This window comes from Helicoverpa zea, chromosome 11 (assembly GCF_022581195.2).
Source record: "Helicoverpa zea isolate HzStark_Cry1AcR chromosome 11, ilHelZeax1.1, whole genome shotgun sequence".
Classification (NCBI taxonomy): Eukaryota; Metazoa; Arthropoda; class Insecta; order Lepidoptera; family Noctuidae; genus Helicoverpa; species Helicoverpa zea.
In genome coordinates this window covers 5,536,599-5,553,409 of record NC_061462.1, presented here as the reverse complement: position 1 = coordinate 5,553,409, position 16,811 = coordinate 5,536,599, and the positions used below count along the sequence as shown (strand labels likewise).

General features: G+C 34.5%; 1 protein-coding gene across 2 annotated transcripts in view; it reads right to left on the bottom strand.

Annotated features, from left to right (window-relative positions):
• LOC124634582 (lachesin-like) overlaps nucleotides 1–15,957 on the bottom strand; it is an 88,253-nt gene extending 72,296 nt beyond the window's left edge. Inside the window, exon 1 of one of the 2 annotated variants that reach the window (XM_047170204.1) lies at nucleotides 15,668–15,957. In XM_047170204.1, coding sequence (XP_047026160.1) covers nucleotides 15,668–15,675 — 8 coding nt within the window. In that variant the 5' untranslated portion in view covers nucleotides 15,676–15,957. The remainder of the gene's footprint in view (nucleotides 1–15,667) is intronic. The other variant, XM_047170205.1, reaches the window with a different exon arrangement.
• Between the last annotated feature and the right edge of the window lie 854 nt (nucleotides 15,958–16,811).

Sequence of the window (16,811 nt, the reverse complement as noted above, 5' to 3'; positions counted from 1 at the left end):
TCAAGTGTGCATAAGTAAATACATATAAATATAGACACGTTCATATAGACTGAGAAGGAAGAATGCGTTTCAAGTTTCGAATGCAGTACGTAGGTATTCGGCATCGTGAGCTGTCGGCCAGCAGTCGGATCGTACAAATATTTATTATTTGCGACGCGATACGAGCTTTGCAAGCTGATACCCGAAATGTGAATTTGTGTTTACATTTCCTTTACCGACTTACTTGTAAATAATATTCATGGGTACCTACAGGAGATGCATCCTCGATTATAATTATTATAATACTTAGTTCGCCTTAAACATCTTTGATTTGAGACACATTCCGCCCACTAAGTAGTTTTAGTTACACCGATATATTTGGATGTTTGTTGTACTCTACTTATACAATTACCAAATTGGAAATGATGAGCAAAACTCACTCACGACTCGTTACTTAAAAATACTTTATCGGATCTCCATATCACATCTAAAAACAAACACATAATAAAACTAAAAACCACACCATTAGTTCCACTAGTACGTAAATCGGTCCTAATCCCGATAAACATGTAAAGAGAAATGTCGCCGGCCGTCCGGGAACGCAACTTGATGCGTCACGCAATATCAGCATGATTGATGACACCCGTCCGACTCCCGGATGACCGCAGCTTTGTACGGGTATCATACAGTCTGTTTACGCCCTGAATTAGTTTGTGAGTGGCCAGTCGCCTGGAAAAAATGGACGCTAAATATCACGTTGATACATCGGGTACTATATTTCACTTTATTTAGTTTTTTTTTTTGGCGTGCGTGTGAAGTCATTTGGGTGTTCAGTGGGTATTTTTTATTGACAGATTAATATGTGTACGACTATTTTTTGTATTTAGTCTGTTTGAACCTAGAAAATTTTCAACATTGGAAAAAGGTCTGTAACTTTAGTTCGAAAATAGTCTGAAACAAGAAAAAAAACATATCTAAGTATAAAAGTAATCAAGAGCATCAAAAAAATTAACCGACTTCCCAAAACACTAAAAAGGCAAAAAATAACTAATTTTAGGTGCATCGGCCTAGAAGTCGGTGTCTAATCAAGGATGTGCCTAAAAGTTAATTTTGCCACCGACTTCTAGGCCGATGCACCTAAAATTAGTTATTTTTTGCCTTTTTAGTGTTTTGGGAAGTCGGTTAATTTTTTTTGTAAAAAAGTTTTTTATTTACAGCTTTTCAGTGATACAAATAACTGTCACTATCCGTATAAGTAGAAAGTTCTCATCAATACAAATATTTTAAGCCCAAATACGAGGTATTTTACATATTCAGTTGTCGAGTTCCCTCGACCTTCTCTGGTCTTCATCATCAGGTCAGCTCCAAACCTTCACTGTTGCAAAGATCTCATCAATACAAATATTATAAGCCCAAACACGAGGTAGTTTACATATTCAGTTGTCGAGTTCCCTCGACCCTCTCTGGTCTCCATCATCAGGTCAGCTTCAAACCTTCACTGTTGAATAGTGCTTTCAGGCATACATCTGAGTGTCAACTTTTTACCCTATGTTTGCCTACAACTTTGGAAGGTTGCTCTCGATTTCTCAGGGTTTCCATCATCAGATCCTGACCTGATGACTATGGGACCATCTGGCAGCTATTCCGCGTCGAACAAAAAAAGAATCACGTAAATCGGACAATAAACCTCGGCGTAATCGATGTACATACATAGAAAAAAAAAAAAAAAAAACATACCGGCCGAATTGAGAACCTCCTCCTTTTTGGGAAGTCGGTTAAAAATTGGTCCTCATCGCTGTCACTCGGTAATGTAAAAAAGGCTGGCAGCATTGCCACGTTGGATGGTAATCGTTGTGCGAAATAGAAGCCAGTCTAAAAGAATATAAAAATAGCTCTAACTACAAATACACATATTTTTAGGACCTTTCACTATTCCAAGTTGCTAAGTGGCCTTTTCTTTTTAAATCGAAGCAGACCATAGCTCTTTGGTCAGCTGAATATTATGCATTTCCACGTCCCCTTAACATTTCAGAACCGAAATGTGAAATCCGGTCAAGTGTCCAGGCACACAGAAATAATGCCCACATACGCGGAATACTTTTACGTGGATTTAATACCAGTTGTTGTTTACTGACTATGATTCTACCTACTAGTTGTTGTACTACTTCTATTTTCAAAATAAATACAACTATAGTTCGGCCATTCAGAGAATGCGTTCCTGACACGTCGCGATTGAACTGACGACGTAACTACATTCATTGATTATTGATATAATAATGTTGTTTTAATGCTCCTCAATTGTTAAAACGGTAAACAACCAGCAAAAATATTTTTATCGTAACTGCAACGCCATTGCAAAGTTACGTCGTCAGTTCAATCGCGACGTGTCAGGAACGCATTCTCTGAATGGCCGAACTATATGTATTTTCAAACTGGAATCTGCTTTAAGTTGTAATTTCAGAATGTACATGGAAAGCAAATAATAATTATGTAGAGATTTTGAAGAGTAATTAATAGCGTAGCAAACAACAGCACTCGTCAGGTTTCTTCATGCCATTTAAGAGCGGATCGATATTTTGACGTTTATATACTTAACTGACCTTAGAAATAAATTAATATAAACGTAGGTTAATTGCTCTTTTTCCTTCAAATCGAGGACACATACTGTCAATGTATCGTTACCACTGCGTACCAGTGTGCTGGAAAACCACATTAAAAGAACTCAATGCCAAAATATCAGTTTTCTGATTGTACAGAAAATTGATGCCTGCTGCATGTTGTACCAAAGGACTGTGAAGTTGATTAGAATAAAACTTTGTGCGGACTGTCTCTGCCAGAAATGAACGTGTATTTTCCTATCCATGTTAAAACAACATATTTGACAATTTCTGGTATACGAACAAAGTAGTTGGTGTCCATAAAATTCAAATATCACCAAAACAGCAAATGAAAACTGGATGTGAAATAGAATTTGATATGTAGTATTTTTTAAATAAAATATGGAACGACCAATCATAAAAATGTCAATTATTAAAAGCCATGTAACATTTCGTATTTGTTCGAATAGCGTAAGTGGTTTTCTACAAAACTGACATACACACAGATAAAAGAGCTTCGTTAACAGGATTTCGGTTTTGACGGAATCCCAAAAACCAAAACGGTACGTCCGATCTGTCAGGCATACGCAATATCTGAGTGATAGATGGGCACATGCCCCAACCACACATTCGGGACGAACACTTGCATTTACACATATCTGACGTTTTACGGATACGAAAAATAGGCAGCTCTGTGAATTTTACTTGGAACTAGTTTGAATTATAAAGAACGCTCTGCTGGTATTTTCAATTGTCTGTACTTCTCTTTTGAATGACGTTTCATAGAAAGGATATTCCACATTGAATTCTGTATTGCATTTTTCTTTTAAGATATGTTGGTGCAGTTATTAAAGCCATTCTCTGACCGCTGCGTGGCGCATGCCATATTCCGGCATGGAATAAATATTTGTTAGGTATCGACGTATTTGTGAAACAAAGGTGAAAAATAGTTGGCAGTCAAAAACTATGCGGATGAATATTTGAAACTTTGCATCCTTATATTTTGGTCTGCATGTAATTGGCGTTTTCTATTCAGTTTTATTTTTATTAGGTAAAAACTTTCTCAAATAAATATAGATAGTGATGTTAAAAATAAATATGTGCAAGTTATTACAAAACACATAGGTCTGCGACTAAGCACATAAAGAAGAATATTATAAAGTTGGTTCTTAAGTTGTTAAACTTAATTGAGAAGAACGGCTTATTACTCTGGCTCACATGACTGAACCTCTGCTTTACTTCTCGGGAAATAACTTCTGGCGCTTTGTACAATATTGAAGTACACATTACTACACTACCTTGATTACCTGCGCGCCTGGTACTTCTAATGTGTATGTTGCGTAGTCACTTATTACAAATTAGAATTATACCTCATTTTCACCTACTTTCATAAACACCTATTATATCAGAATCAATTTTATGCTTAGAACGAGGTGTTACTAAGTATAGCTTGTAATATTATATTGCTATGACCTTTAAAACGTGCGAACGATAGACAGCAATTAATAAGCTGTGTCGTTCCTAATAACAGTTTTTAACACATTTTCATAGCGACCTTTTTACTTTCCAAGAAATACCTTTTAATAAAACGAATTTGAGACGGTGAAATGGATACTTAATAGTAGACACATCGTTACGAAAGCTTTCACTTAAAGTTAGTTGGGGTTCTTCAAAAAGTTACGTAGTTTCATAAACAATTCATTGCTTTTAAAAGCCTCGTGCCCTTTGTGGTCGAATACGTAACGATATTAATTCTGTCTGTATTATTTCAATATAATTGAACGTGTTACACGATTACAGCTCGTGTACAAAGAAAATAATTGATTTTTAAATATTCAACCTGATTTTTATAAAAACCTCTACGGCCAGGTAGATACAAATAAATGGTTAGGTAAACAGTAAAATTGATTCGAATTACTGGGTTTGAATAAGTGGACCAATTTTCTTTTTACCTCAATTATTTTTAAATAACATTTTATATTACGAACGAGGACGCCCTAAATGATGACCATTATTTTTGTTTATCTTTCTTGGTTAAACCCTCGGAAAGTAAGCGATTTCAGAATCACTTATTTACATCAAATACTTGCAACATATTAAATTAACCAATAAAAGTACAAAATACTTCTCAAAAATTTAGGAAGAAATTGACTATTAGCAATGATCAGTTATGTTCAAATAAGCCTTTATCTACCAAATATGAAAGCAAAAGTACACGCTAACGTACAAAAATCCCGAACACAACATTTTCGGTTGTAATCTAGAAAGGGAAAGCTGTCCTCGGTGAATAGCTATGAATAAATGAAACGGGACAATGGCTCGTAATACAATTGCAGTGAAAAGACGCTCGCGCTGTGTGCTCCACTTCCAAACAAGAGGAGCCGTGGCTCAGGTGCAACATCGCACAATAAGTGTTGCACGGAGCGGCAACAATGAGCGTTGCACGGACCGGCAACAATGCGCGCCGTGATTGCAGCATGCGCGCGATTGCATAGCGGCCGTCGCGATGCCACTTGACTGACAGTTGTTTGGGCGGGAATTCTATTGTACAGCTGTTTAATGTTTAATTACAACCGAGTTTGAGAACGCTAATTTGCTAGAGATCCTTCGCATTAAACAACTTAAGAGTCTTTATTCTAGACTCAGAACGTAATACCCCGTATTTTATAAACTACACTTTGAAATTAAACCAGTTTACAAAGTTTGTAACTTACAACACAAGATTACAGTGCTACTCAGAAAAATGCTATTTAGTTATAGTGAAATTAGTCAACGTTTTTGTCACAGAAACATTTTTCTCCTCTCCGTAGCAAATGGCAAAGAGTGCAGTAAGGTTGAAGTTGTTAATTAAGCCACAAAACAGAAAAATCGAGACTGTTACGGTCTAATGAACTCTGAATGCCTAAAACAAAACAAAATCGTTGATTGGCAACCCTGGCATCTGAGTTTTGGAGTCAATTAGGAATGGCAATGAATTTTTGGCATGAACTACCACCTACTGTAAAACAAAAGTAGAAGTTCTGAAAATAGACTTACTGTTTTATAGAGCAGACTTCTCTATACTTGGTCATATTATTTTAAAGCTTTCTAGACACGCTTAACTTTATTTTAGTCTTGACGTGATTTTTTCCATCTTCTTATGTACCATATTATTATTTACCCAAGCTAAGAAGAATTTTGAAAACACGGAACATGCAAACGTTCAGATAAATAAAAAAAAAATACTTTTAGGAGCAAGTTCCCATAAAGTCCATAATAAACTGTATCGGCCTTGCACCTACTTAAATCTGGGCGATAAACCAATAAATAGTTGAAAGTAAATAGCTGAGACGGTAATATTAATCTCCGCTCCAAAACACGACTGCTGACTTAAATGCCAAACAATCAATAGTACAGTTGACTTGTTCCCAATCTCCGTTCGAAACTAAGGTGTTGCATAAATAGGGCTAAATTGGAATCCCCCAAAATTCAGCCACATATTAGCTGGACGTATCCTTAGGGCACTGTGGGCGAGTGGGCGAGAGGAGACTGGGCCGGTTTGGGCGCTTCGGGCGCACGGGGACAAAGTTACAAACTTCAGAGTAAGCACTGTCGGTCTCGACCGCTATGACTCGCCCGAACCAAATTCGCATTGGGATTAAATTGGACAGTATGTCTGGTACATGTAAATTAAATTCGTGCCTTCTATAACGTATGCATACACCAATATCGATTAATTTCGTTCGTCTACAGTAGCTGGTTGAAAGATATGATAGAACAAAACAGTTCATTATTTTATTTAGGTCTGGGATGTATTGTTTTCTGTTTCCTATTTGGTACTTTTAAATTAAACTACACATTTAAAATTTCTTGTAGCTCTTTTGTTGCAAACCCAACGCCCAAGATTAATAGAAGAAAATAATAAGCCTGCATCTAAAGTTTTCTTTTAAAAAAATGGAATACGCATTCATAACTAGACTTCGGAGTTCCTTAGTAAAATTTCCGCAGCCAAATAGCTATAAGAAGTATAAGAACTTTGTGAAACTGGGACTTAAATCTCCAAGTTTATAATACTTATTTGCTTAATACATACCTACTTGAATATTTTTTTAAAGTTCCTTTTCGAAGTAAAACACGTGGATACAGTTTTAAAACTGTTCGCCAATTCTAGATTGCGCGCTCTGCCAACTCGAACTTTATCTAACAGCTGATTGCGACTCTTTTCTTCAGAAAAGTATCGTTAGAATCTTTTCTTTACTTCGCCTTTATTTTTATTGTGACTGCAGCCAACTAAGTCTATGTTATACATAACTGATCAAGTTTGTTTTTCGCGCGGATGGATAAGTTAAGTCCCGTATCGATTCAGTTATGTTTTGCTTTATTTATGATACAGTGCTTCCGTCTTATCAGTATAGTTTTTGATGCGGTTATAAATAAATTATTGTTGTTGTATAAACATGAACTGTACAGAATAACTCAAATTACCTATATTCGTTTCTATCCTAATACACAGTTATGATATTTTTTCTTTTATTATTTTGTACGTTGAAGTTATTGGTGCTTAAAACTGAATAAAACTTTATTGAATGTTACTTGAACCGCTGAAGCCGTGTGTAGTTCTTTGTTCCCCATTCCAGTTCACGGACAAAAGCATTCGTGTTCAAATGCAGCTCAAAATTTCAAATACACGAAACGACTGGTGAGGTGACGTTCTATTTACAAAGACGACGGGTTCCGTAATAATTGTACGAGCGTTTAACTTTACTAGCTCGTATTATACTTGGTGTTTATTTTGTTTAAGTTCAAGTACTCGATGTGATTTGCATAGATAGCCCGTGAAGTGTTTCTTGAAAGCCGCTTATATTTAGTACTAGACAAACAAAGGAAGGCTGCCGAGGTGACGAAGTTACTGGCAGGCGCTTTACATTTATAGCGTAGAACAATTTATAATTACCAGTCATTAGCCCAGGTCTTTTAATAGGAAAGTAGGCCGTTATTACGGACCGCGGTCATTTGTTGTCCGATGTTAGTTACAACGAACATTTGGCATAAATGATAAGAGTTAATTGAGGTGGCCTTTGTGCTATATAGACATATTGAGGTTGACGAAATCATATTAATGACTTGTATACAATACTGATGGGAGATATAATGAAACTCAAATCACTTAGAATTTAACATTTCATTAAGTCCAAAATTAGTTTTATATAAAAGGTAGATAATATTCCCGTGGGCGCAAATACGGCTATTCAACGAGAAATTCTCGGTTTTATTTTAATGCTAGCTACAGCTCTACTATTAATTTTTAGATAAGGTCCAGAACCTCGAATTTTGTTTTGGTAAATAGTAACAGCCTTCTCTTTGTACAAATATTTGAGCTCTGGATGTCAACAATTTTTACTTCTAAGTTATGTCCTAATTAGTCTATTAATCTGACAGAGACAAGCTTGGTAACCTAACAGAGAAAAGGTTAAGGTTCTTTCTAATAAAACAAAAAAAAAATAGGAAAGAAAGTACTGAGTCACGTTGTAGTCTCTTTTCAGTACAGTCTAAATAATATACTATTACCTAAGTAGACCACCGCACACAAAACGACAAAACTTTAAATTCCAAAGCGCTCAGCTGTATACTTTAATTCAAAAACCAATTTCAAGAATATTGAACTAAAAACAAGCACTTGAACGACCATATAGTACTATATCTAACGATTACAACGTTTATGAGGGTGCGGCACCAAGATTTTACAATATTTATTTGACGTTTGCCTCAGCGTGTGGCGTAGACTACGAAATATGAGATTCTGCGGTGTATATTATTACCTGAAATGTGCGGAATGACATTATTGCTGGCATGTATATATGTGTGTATGTATGTTAGGTTTATATCTATATATCTGTGTCGTCGTAAAGATATGTCACAGTCAAAATATTGCTGCCGGGACACGTCATGTTTGAATTGCAAGCCACTACACCTGGGTTATATGTTTAGTTATCTACATATGTATGTAGATATTATGAATATATAACATTATGCTAGCCACATAAATATTTGGTCGTTGTCTTATAAATAGTTTCACTTAATATAAATATCATTACAGTTCCCGTATCAGAAAACTGTAGCGTATAATCGTCCCGCATTGTTTTGTAATTAACTGTGATAGTGAGTGACATCAAAGTTGATTATAATTTAAACAACATTCGTTATCCGTTATAATTAAAACAAATAATTTTAATATTGTTTTTCAACTATACATAATGTTATTATCAGCTTGTTCGATTTATCAGGTTGTGCACGGCTGCGTTCCGCTATGTTATACAGTTTTCAAAGAACAAACTTAAAAGAAACAGATATCCAAAGTGAGAACCCCCTTTTTCAGTAGTCTTTTGAAAATAGAACTCGTTAACTGTAGGGTCCATATTGTTCACAGATTATAAGATGTAGGTACCATCTATATAAAATGCCCTGTATAACATGTACCCTACAGGATCCATATTGTTTAAAGTAAAAGTCAAAGTACTTATTATTTAACATAGATTATAAAATGCAACACCCAATATAACTTATCTAAAGTTAATAAAGAATTAAGTATTGAATTCAAAGTTACCTTTCCATACACCTTCAGTCAAATCAACAACAGATTGTACCTCATTGAATGCTACCTGCATGCTACCACCGTAATGAGCGGCTAATTGTGCGATCTCTGTAACCTAACGTTAACACGTAATCTACGCGTGTAAACAGTTCTGCCGACATTAGCCAGCCCATTGACTGGGGACATTGTTGTTACAATTAAATTTGAGAACAACGCTTTAAAAAGATTTTCTTTTCCAGTTTAAGTCATTGAGCAATATATGTAAGATTATATAATGTATCACCTATACAACATACTCTCTGCATAACATGTACCCCATTGTTTTTACATAGATTATAAAATACGTAATCGTAATAAAGAATCGAGTATTGAATTCAAAGTTACCTTCATAGTATTGAATGCTACCTGCATGCTACCACCCGTAATGAGCGGCTAATTGTGCGATCTCTGTAACACGTAATCTACGCGTGTAAACAGTTCTGCCGACATTAGCCAGCCCATTGACTGGGGACGTTGTTGTTACAATTGAATTTGAAAGTAAAGCTTTTGTTCTTGCATTTGTTTTGTTATAAGAGTGATTGAACTTGGCTTATTTATATTAAGGTAGTTTTTTCAATGGCCGTCAAAGCTTTCAAATGTACCACGGTAGGTGCCTATATCGTAAGTAATAAATATGTTGGTGTGATAGATTTTCTATTGAGAATTGTAAATATTGATGATCAGACAATACCTATGTCGAAACGCAACAAAGGAATACTTCTGTAATAAAAAGAGGCAATCGATACCGCAACGTTTGAAGAGCGGTCAATACTTCCACGTACTTTGATATTGACGTTGCAAATACTACCTATGTGCATGCAACTATCACTGTACAGTGAACATGTCAGATCAGTATAACTCACACAATGCTGTTTCGAACTGAAAGCTTGTAAATCCTTTAATTTTGCACCTGACGTAAAATGTTGGTACTGCCATGTAAACTAAAAATATGATCGCATTGAACCACTGCAGAGCGTCATATTTTCATCGGCGAATGAAAAGCGACTGCAATGTAATAACAGCTACAAAGGTAAAGGCAGCGTATTTTTTTTGTTCTCGGCACAAGCCAATTTAAATATGTGCGAATGTGTGTTTGGTGATAGTGATTTTTTAACTCGTAATGTCTGTGATAAGTTTGAATAACATAATTTCATTGCTGTGATATTTTTGTTCGTGAAAGTCGTAAAAACTCTTCTACAAAAACAAATTCTTTACTCAAACAAAAAATAATAAAACTCACTGCAAAATTCTACATAAAACAAAAATACTTCATCTAAACGCAAAACAAAAATAAGCGGGCACTTGTCTCCGTGAAACAAATGACTGTTTCCTAGAAGTTGTAGGAATGAAACTATTTGCGATTGGAAGATAAAAAGTGTTCGTCGTGACCAACGAAATATACCCACTATCAATTGTGAACTTTATCTAATGCTACTCATTAGAAGCTTCCGATGGCCGATGAGAATTACGGTCTGAACGATTGTTCTTAAAGTTCCGATTAGGTTATAATTTAGTTTTTATGGTGAGCATAGTTGTGTGATCGTTGAGTGAAGGTAAGAAAATAATTTCGTGGTGACGAACGCCTTTTCTATGTGAATAGAGACACAACGCTGGTAGGCCAGTAAAATGGCTGGATGAAATCAGTGTTACCTTTTGTCAGCTTTGTTGTCATCGGTCAGGAGCACAACTTCAGGACATGAGTGCCTCACCGTGACTCTCGAGTCGAATAAAGTGTTATTGGTTTTTTTCAGTCCCAGTTGAAGTTTGGAATGATAGCAATATTAGCAATCGGTCCTTTGCAGCCAATTCCCGTAAAAGAAACTTAAATATTGGAATCGAAACTGAAACTTCAATTTTAACATTTTTATTTGCTCAAAAGTAGAAACAGATTCTAAAGGATCTTTCTTTGAAAAAGAACTACGCTGCGGAGTTTTATTATTGTGGAAATAAGAAGAAAACAGACAATATATAATTTTGAACAAACCTTATAACTGTGGGGACACAATTTTGTCTTATTCTTACCAAAATAATAATAACAGTACCACTGTAGTCCGTTTTATAATGAACTTAGTATCTAATCTTTATTTGTACTGCGGACGCAATCATACCTACGTGCTACGACGTAGCGGTCGCTACGTGACGTTCTACGGATATCGTAGCTTTTTATTTCAATTACTGTGTAACTTTGGATTACCTATCTTAATATAATAACTATCTGTTTGTCTCGAATAATATTTTCACAGAACAGAGTACGCAATTTAGTATACGAATATGGAATGTAATATACTTAATTAATTGAATATATTAATAATGTATGCAAATCTAACCGTATGGTGTCAGGCTTACGTCACCCCATCTCTTACATTGTGATATATGGATTTAATCAGAAGGTGTGTCGGTTTTCTTAGGCGCTAAAATCACTTAGAATAGAATAACAACTTGTAACATCTTGTGTGTTCTAATGTACTAAGTATTTTAGATCAAGATAATTATAACATCAGAAGCCTCGTGGAATATTAGTAAGAAATAACAATAAATATCTTTGAATGCAATCATAATGTCAGTCATCTCTGTTACAGTGTTTTTTTATTAGGTCCATTAGCTAAACAACAGAAACATAATCTCTACCTACATATAAATATTATCAGTGGTTATGTAATTTCATTGTCATCCACTGCTAAATATAGACCTTCCCCGTGGGTTCCCACTAATGCCAGTTGGAACTCTTAGCACCTATCCGCGAGCTGGTCAAAGCCACTTTGTTGCATAGTATTTTGAGCAAATAAAATTAAGGAGAATCCATTTTAAATTCAAACATTCTATCCTTGCAAATAACACATCTGTTTCTCACATCCTTAGACAGTAATCAAATACACAATAATGTTTCAAGGTAAGCCAGATGTTAATACAGTTTCTGAGATTATCATTAATTACTTCGAAATTAGTTAGAAAACTATTTCATATTAATAATTCTGTACGACAGTAAACTTTGAGCGTTTCCGTGTGTGGGTAGGGGTGGGTAGTTATTTTAATCCCCTAATGATAATATCAAACACCTCGTGTGTATGTAATATGTTTGAATTAGATAAACTTATATTGAAGATGTTATTATTTTGGAATTACTCCGGCATAAAATGTAGATTACATTGTTATGGATAAGGTTTAAATTAATTATTAAATATATTTTAGAAGAAATAAAAAAAAATTCACTTGATACGTTTTGACAGGCTATCACTCAATTAAATGATTTTCATACAACTCGCGTTTATTTTATTTCATAATGAATCTCACTATATGACGCGATAAGTAAATCGAGACTCGCTATCTTAACATACATATACTTTTTTTTACTACATGTGTACTTCTTTTTTTGTACATGTAACATACATATGTTACACTATGTGTTACACTATGTGTTACACTATGTGTTACACTATGTGTTACACTATGTTACATGTTACACTATGTTACATGTGTACTTCTTTTTTTGAACATGTATATTATGTACTAGCTGTTTTCCCACGGTTTCATGGACATCCCCGGGGAACCTCTTTCTGTACCCGGACAAAATATAGCCCATGTTACTCGGGAATAGTCTAGCTTCCCAACAGTGAAAGAATTTTTCCAATCGCTCCAGTACTTTTGGAGCCTCTAGAGCACAAACAAATTAAACGAAAAAACATCTTAATTTTATTAGTTTAAAATAATTTTACTGCAAAATGGGGAAAGAATCTTTAAACAACAAAACAAAACCCTCAGACATGACAACGTCAAGACGTCTTGATCCTGATACATCAATGTGTCCCATGGCTTTGGAGGGTTGACGCTGGCTTATGTTTATTAGACCCCGGATAAATGGAGGCAACTCAGTACAAAATCGTGTCATACGTTTAAAATTATAAATTACATTAAAAACGGTGAAGGAAATGCCTATTAGGTAGGTTTTAAGTTATCATCTGCCTAGCCTTTTCCCATTTATATTGGGGTCGGCTCCCAGTCTTACTGGATGCATCTGAGTATCAGTGTCTTACAAGGAGCGACTGCCTATCTGGTCTCCTCAAGCCTGTTACCCTTGCAACCCAATACCCCTAGGTAAGACTGGTAGCTTTTAAGTATTACACAAAATATTCAAATGTTGACTGACGACAACGTGTTAATGAGGGGTGTATTTTATTTAAGGTTTGATATAGCTGTCAGATATGAATCATATGTCAAACTAATCTCTAAGTTTGGTGGGGACCCGACTGTCATTTGTTTTTTTTTTTTTGGTGTACAATAGCGATGTGACTATTTTTAGAATCGTGTCAGATGTTACGTCAATTTTTTTGTGAAGTTTACTTTTTCTAACTTATTACAATATAATATTTATGTATGCATGTATTTACAAGTACTACCAATTTAACTAACACAACAAAACTCCAACACGAAACGTTGAATATATAGGATTCGACTACTAATGTTCGAAGCTTCATCTATCGGACGGAGTAGATATGTAAATCCTCATATCTATTGACGTGTAACCCCTCGGGTGAGTCTGCCTCATTTGACTTCGCTGTGCAAGTTACTGCTGCCAATAACTAACTGGGAAATCACGATTCATTTCTGTACTTACTTATAGACAAGTTTACGTAACAAGGAACGTTTTGATTTATTAGTGTGTCCTATTTGTCGCAATAGGGTTAGATAAACCTGTGTGTAAAGTTTAGTGGTTCAAACCAGCATGTTAAAAAAGGAATTTTCAAAAATAGGTACACTGATAGCAGTATTGAAAAGTCTTGGTAGAGGATTTAAATTAATCAAACTTTATTTCAGAACTGTATAACAAATACAGGCAGAGATTATCTCTACCTGTATTTGTTATACAGTTTGTATTGTTTGTTTGTATTGTTTTCTGTCATTAGACAGAAAACAATTGACACTCGATGAATTTTAGAAAATTTGACAGATTGTCGTTTTTATATTATGTATTATTATTATTTTTATTTATAACATGTTTTGAAAAAAATATGAAGAACACAAAAATATATATGGTAACACTGTAACGGTATTTGATAATGTAATTAAAAAGGAAAAAGGAATTCAATTTTATCGGAATACATATAAATTTTATTCTATTTTAACAATTGGTTGTTCCAAGTAATATAACAATATCGGTTTGAATGATAACCTAAAACGTAAATGGTATAGTGCAATGTCAATGTACCACAGCTAAAATATACTAATCATCGCTGAACAAGACTACATTTATTATGAATGACTCCGTGGCTTTAGAGTTTCGAGGTTCATCTGTTATACAATGTAGATGTTTAAATCCTAACATGTCGTATGTCCCGGCTCCCGAGGGCAAAGTCCGCCTCATTTAGCAAGACCACAGATAATTAATGCACATCAACCCATCAGGGTGCAACCGTCTGTGTTTGTGTTCGTTTTTTGAAACTTTATGCTGGCTGGAGGTAATGATATTTTTTTTTTAATTGGAGAGGCGTTTAAATATTGGAACAGGTAAATTATTCTTTATTTGAAATATGGACAATTTTAGGTTTCATATAGTGTTTAGTTTATTATAGATCAATAGACAGTGTAATACTTTTGATAATTATTGACAAGAAAAATGGGAATCAATCATGGGAATTTATTTTAAACGTTACGCTAATTTTAAATTGAAAACTTTTATCTCGTCTGATTAAAACTTTAAGAACTTATTTTAGAATTATGTCAGTATTAGTCATATTAGTAACTTCAAACCACCAGCGGCAACAATATTTTTGAAAATTTTACTCATAATTTAGGTACAGAAAATCATAAACATGACACCAAAGTTAGCTCGGGAATTAAGAATGAAGACAATAAGAAATAATTTCATAATAGATGTCCCAAAGGGTGTTGGCGTGACGCTTCCAGTTCATTCTAAAAGTTAACTTAATTATGTTTATTGGCAAAGTTACGCGGAAGCCGTAAAACAAATTACGCCATTTTGTTTAGAAAATAAAATTCTTTGAAACTCTTTTCTTCTCCAAGCCATTTTCAAAGTTTACAGAGAATCAATGTTAATCAGAAATATTACTTTGAACCTTTATAAAGTGAACTTGTTTTGTTTTTATTTTTATTAATAGCTCAAAGCTTTTTACCAAATCACTGTGAATAAATAGTATACAATTTTGTAGTATGAATTCGGTTATTTGATAAAGTTACGGTTTTCAGAAACTACAATTAAAATCGGTCCAATCAAATAAATCACGTTGTATTTCAATTTGTTCCGTACCATTAAACACTCAAATTAATTTCCACTTTCAATCATCTTTTAATTCTGAAATAATTAATTAAATTGGAGTATTGTATCTATTTGAACCTAATCAGAATAAAACTTTAGATGACAAAATTCTAATATGATTTGTCCTAAGATTAGCGCTAAATCAAATTAAAATTAGAAGCTTCATACACACTAAAATCCTCATAAATAAATAATATTTAAAATACTTACTTTGTCATACGAACGAAGATATTTATCAATATGGCACGACACAATCATGAGTTCAAAGTTTTATTTATAAAACTACACGAGTTCATTTCGACGGCACAATATCTCAACTTATCAAAGTGTTCTATAACAACGTGTCATTATAAAGTTAATTTATAGTACAGTCCACGTGGGCAATAAAGCGCGGGAAATCGAAGTGTTTAGCGCCAAAACCGTCCTCCCCCGAGACCACCATCCCTTACCGTGCTCCACAACATACTGACAACTGTCACCGGCCACCCGGCCGACGTTTTGCTCGCTTTTACTACGGGCGCTTTTCCTCTTTTGCCCTATCTTGCTTTAACGAAAATTTATATACACACAGAAATGTACGTACACACATGCACGACAACTTAGTTTGAGTCGTCGAGATTCCATATAAAGTAAGAGTGTGTGCACTCATAGTGAATATGTGAGTGTAGCTCGTTCAAGACGCATCTTCACGGTAACGTGCCAATGCGTTGGTGCACACAATTACAGGTGCACTGTACGAATTTGTAGCATAATCAGATGGTGTAAGGTTGTATTTTCTACGTTTTAAAGAACTTGAGTTCATTCAGAGACAGCGCTAAAGCAGAATTGCGCATGTCCGTTATCAATCTTATGATCGTGAAACTACGAAAACTATTGCTATCCTTATTTTTCTTTAAGTTTCAGTTTGAACGTGTTCAGATTTTGTTAGAAATTATGCATTTCTTTGTCAATATTAATGAAATTGGCTGGTAACTAAGTAATATTTTTACTTAGTATTAACATTTTTTTGTTTATTTTTCTTTTGGGTAAGGATATTTTACGAGCAATAAACTCGGGCGCCTTAACAAGAACAGAGCAACTTATAAATAAAGTATGAATTAAATTCCAAGATCAGGTGTGTTTATTTCATAGCATTTTACACTGTAAATATTTCAAATATACAGTCTGTTTTATAGCTCTTTTGCAATGAATACTTGAGTAGGATATTGCCAATTATGTTGATACATTACATGAATGTACAAAAAAAATCTGCATTGAAAATATTTCACAAGAATTTTGGTTATCTCTCTCTATACTTCTTGAGTGTTTTGTGAACTTTCTAGAAATACAACTTTAATACCAAATCTGAGGCAAA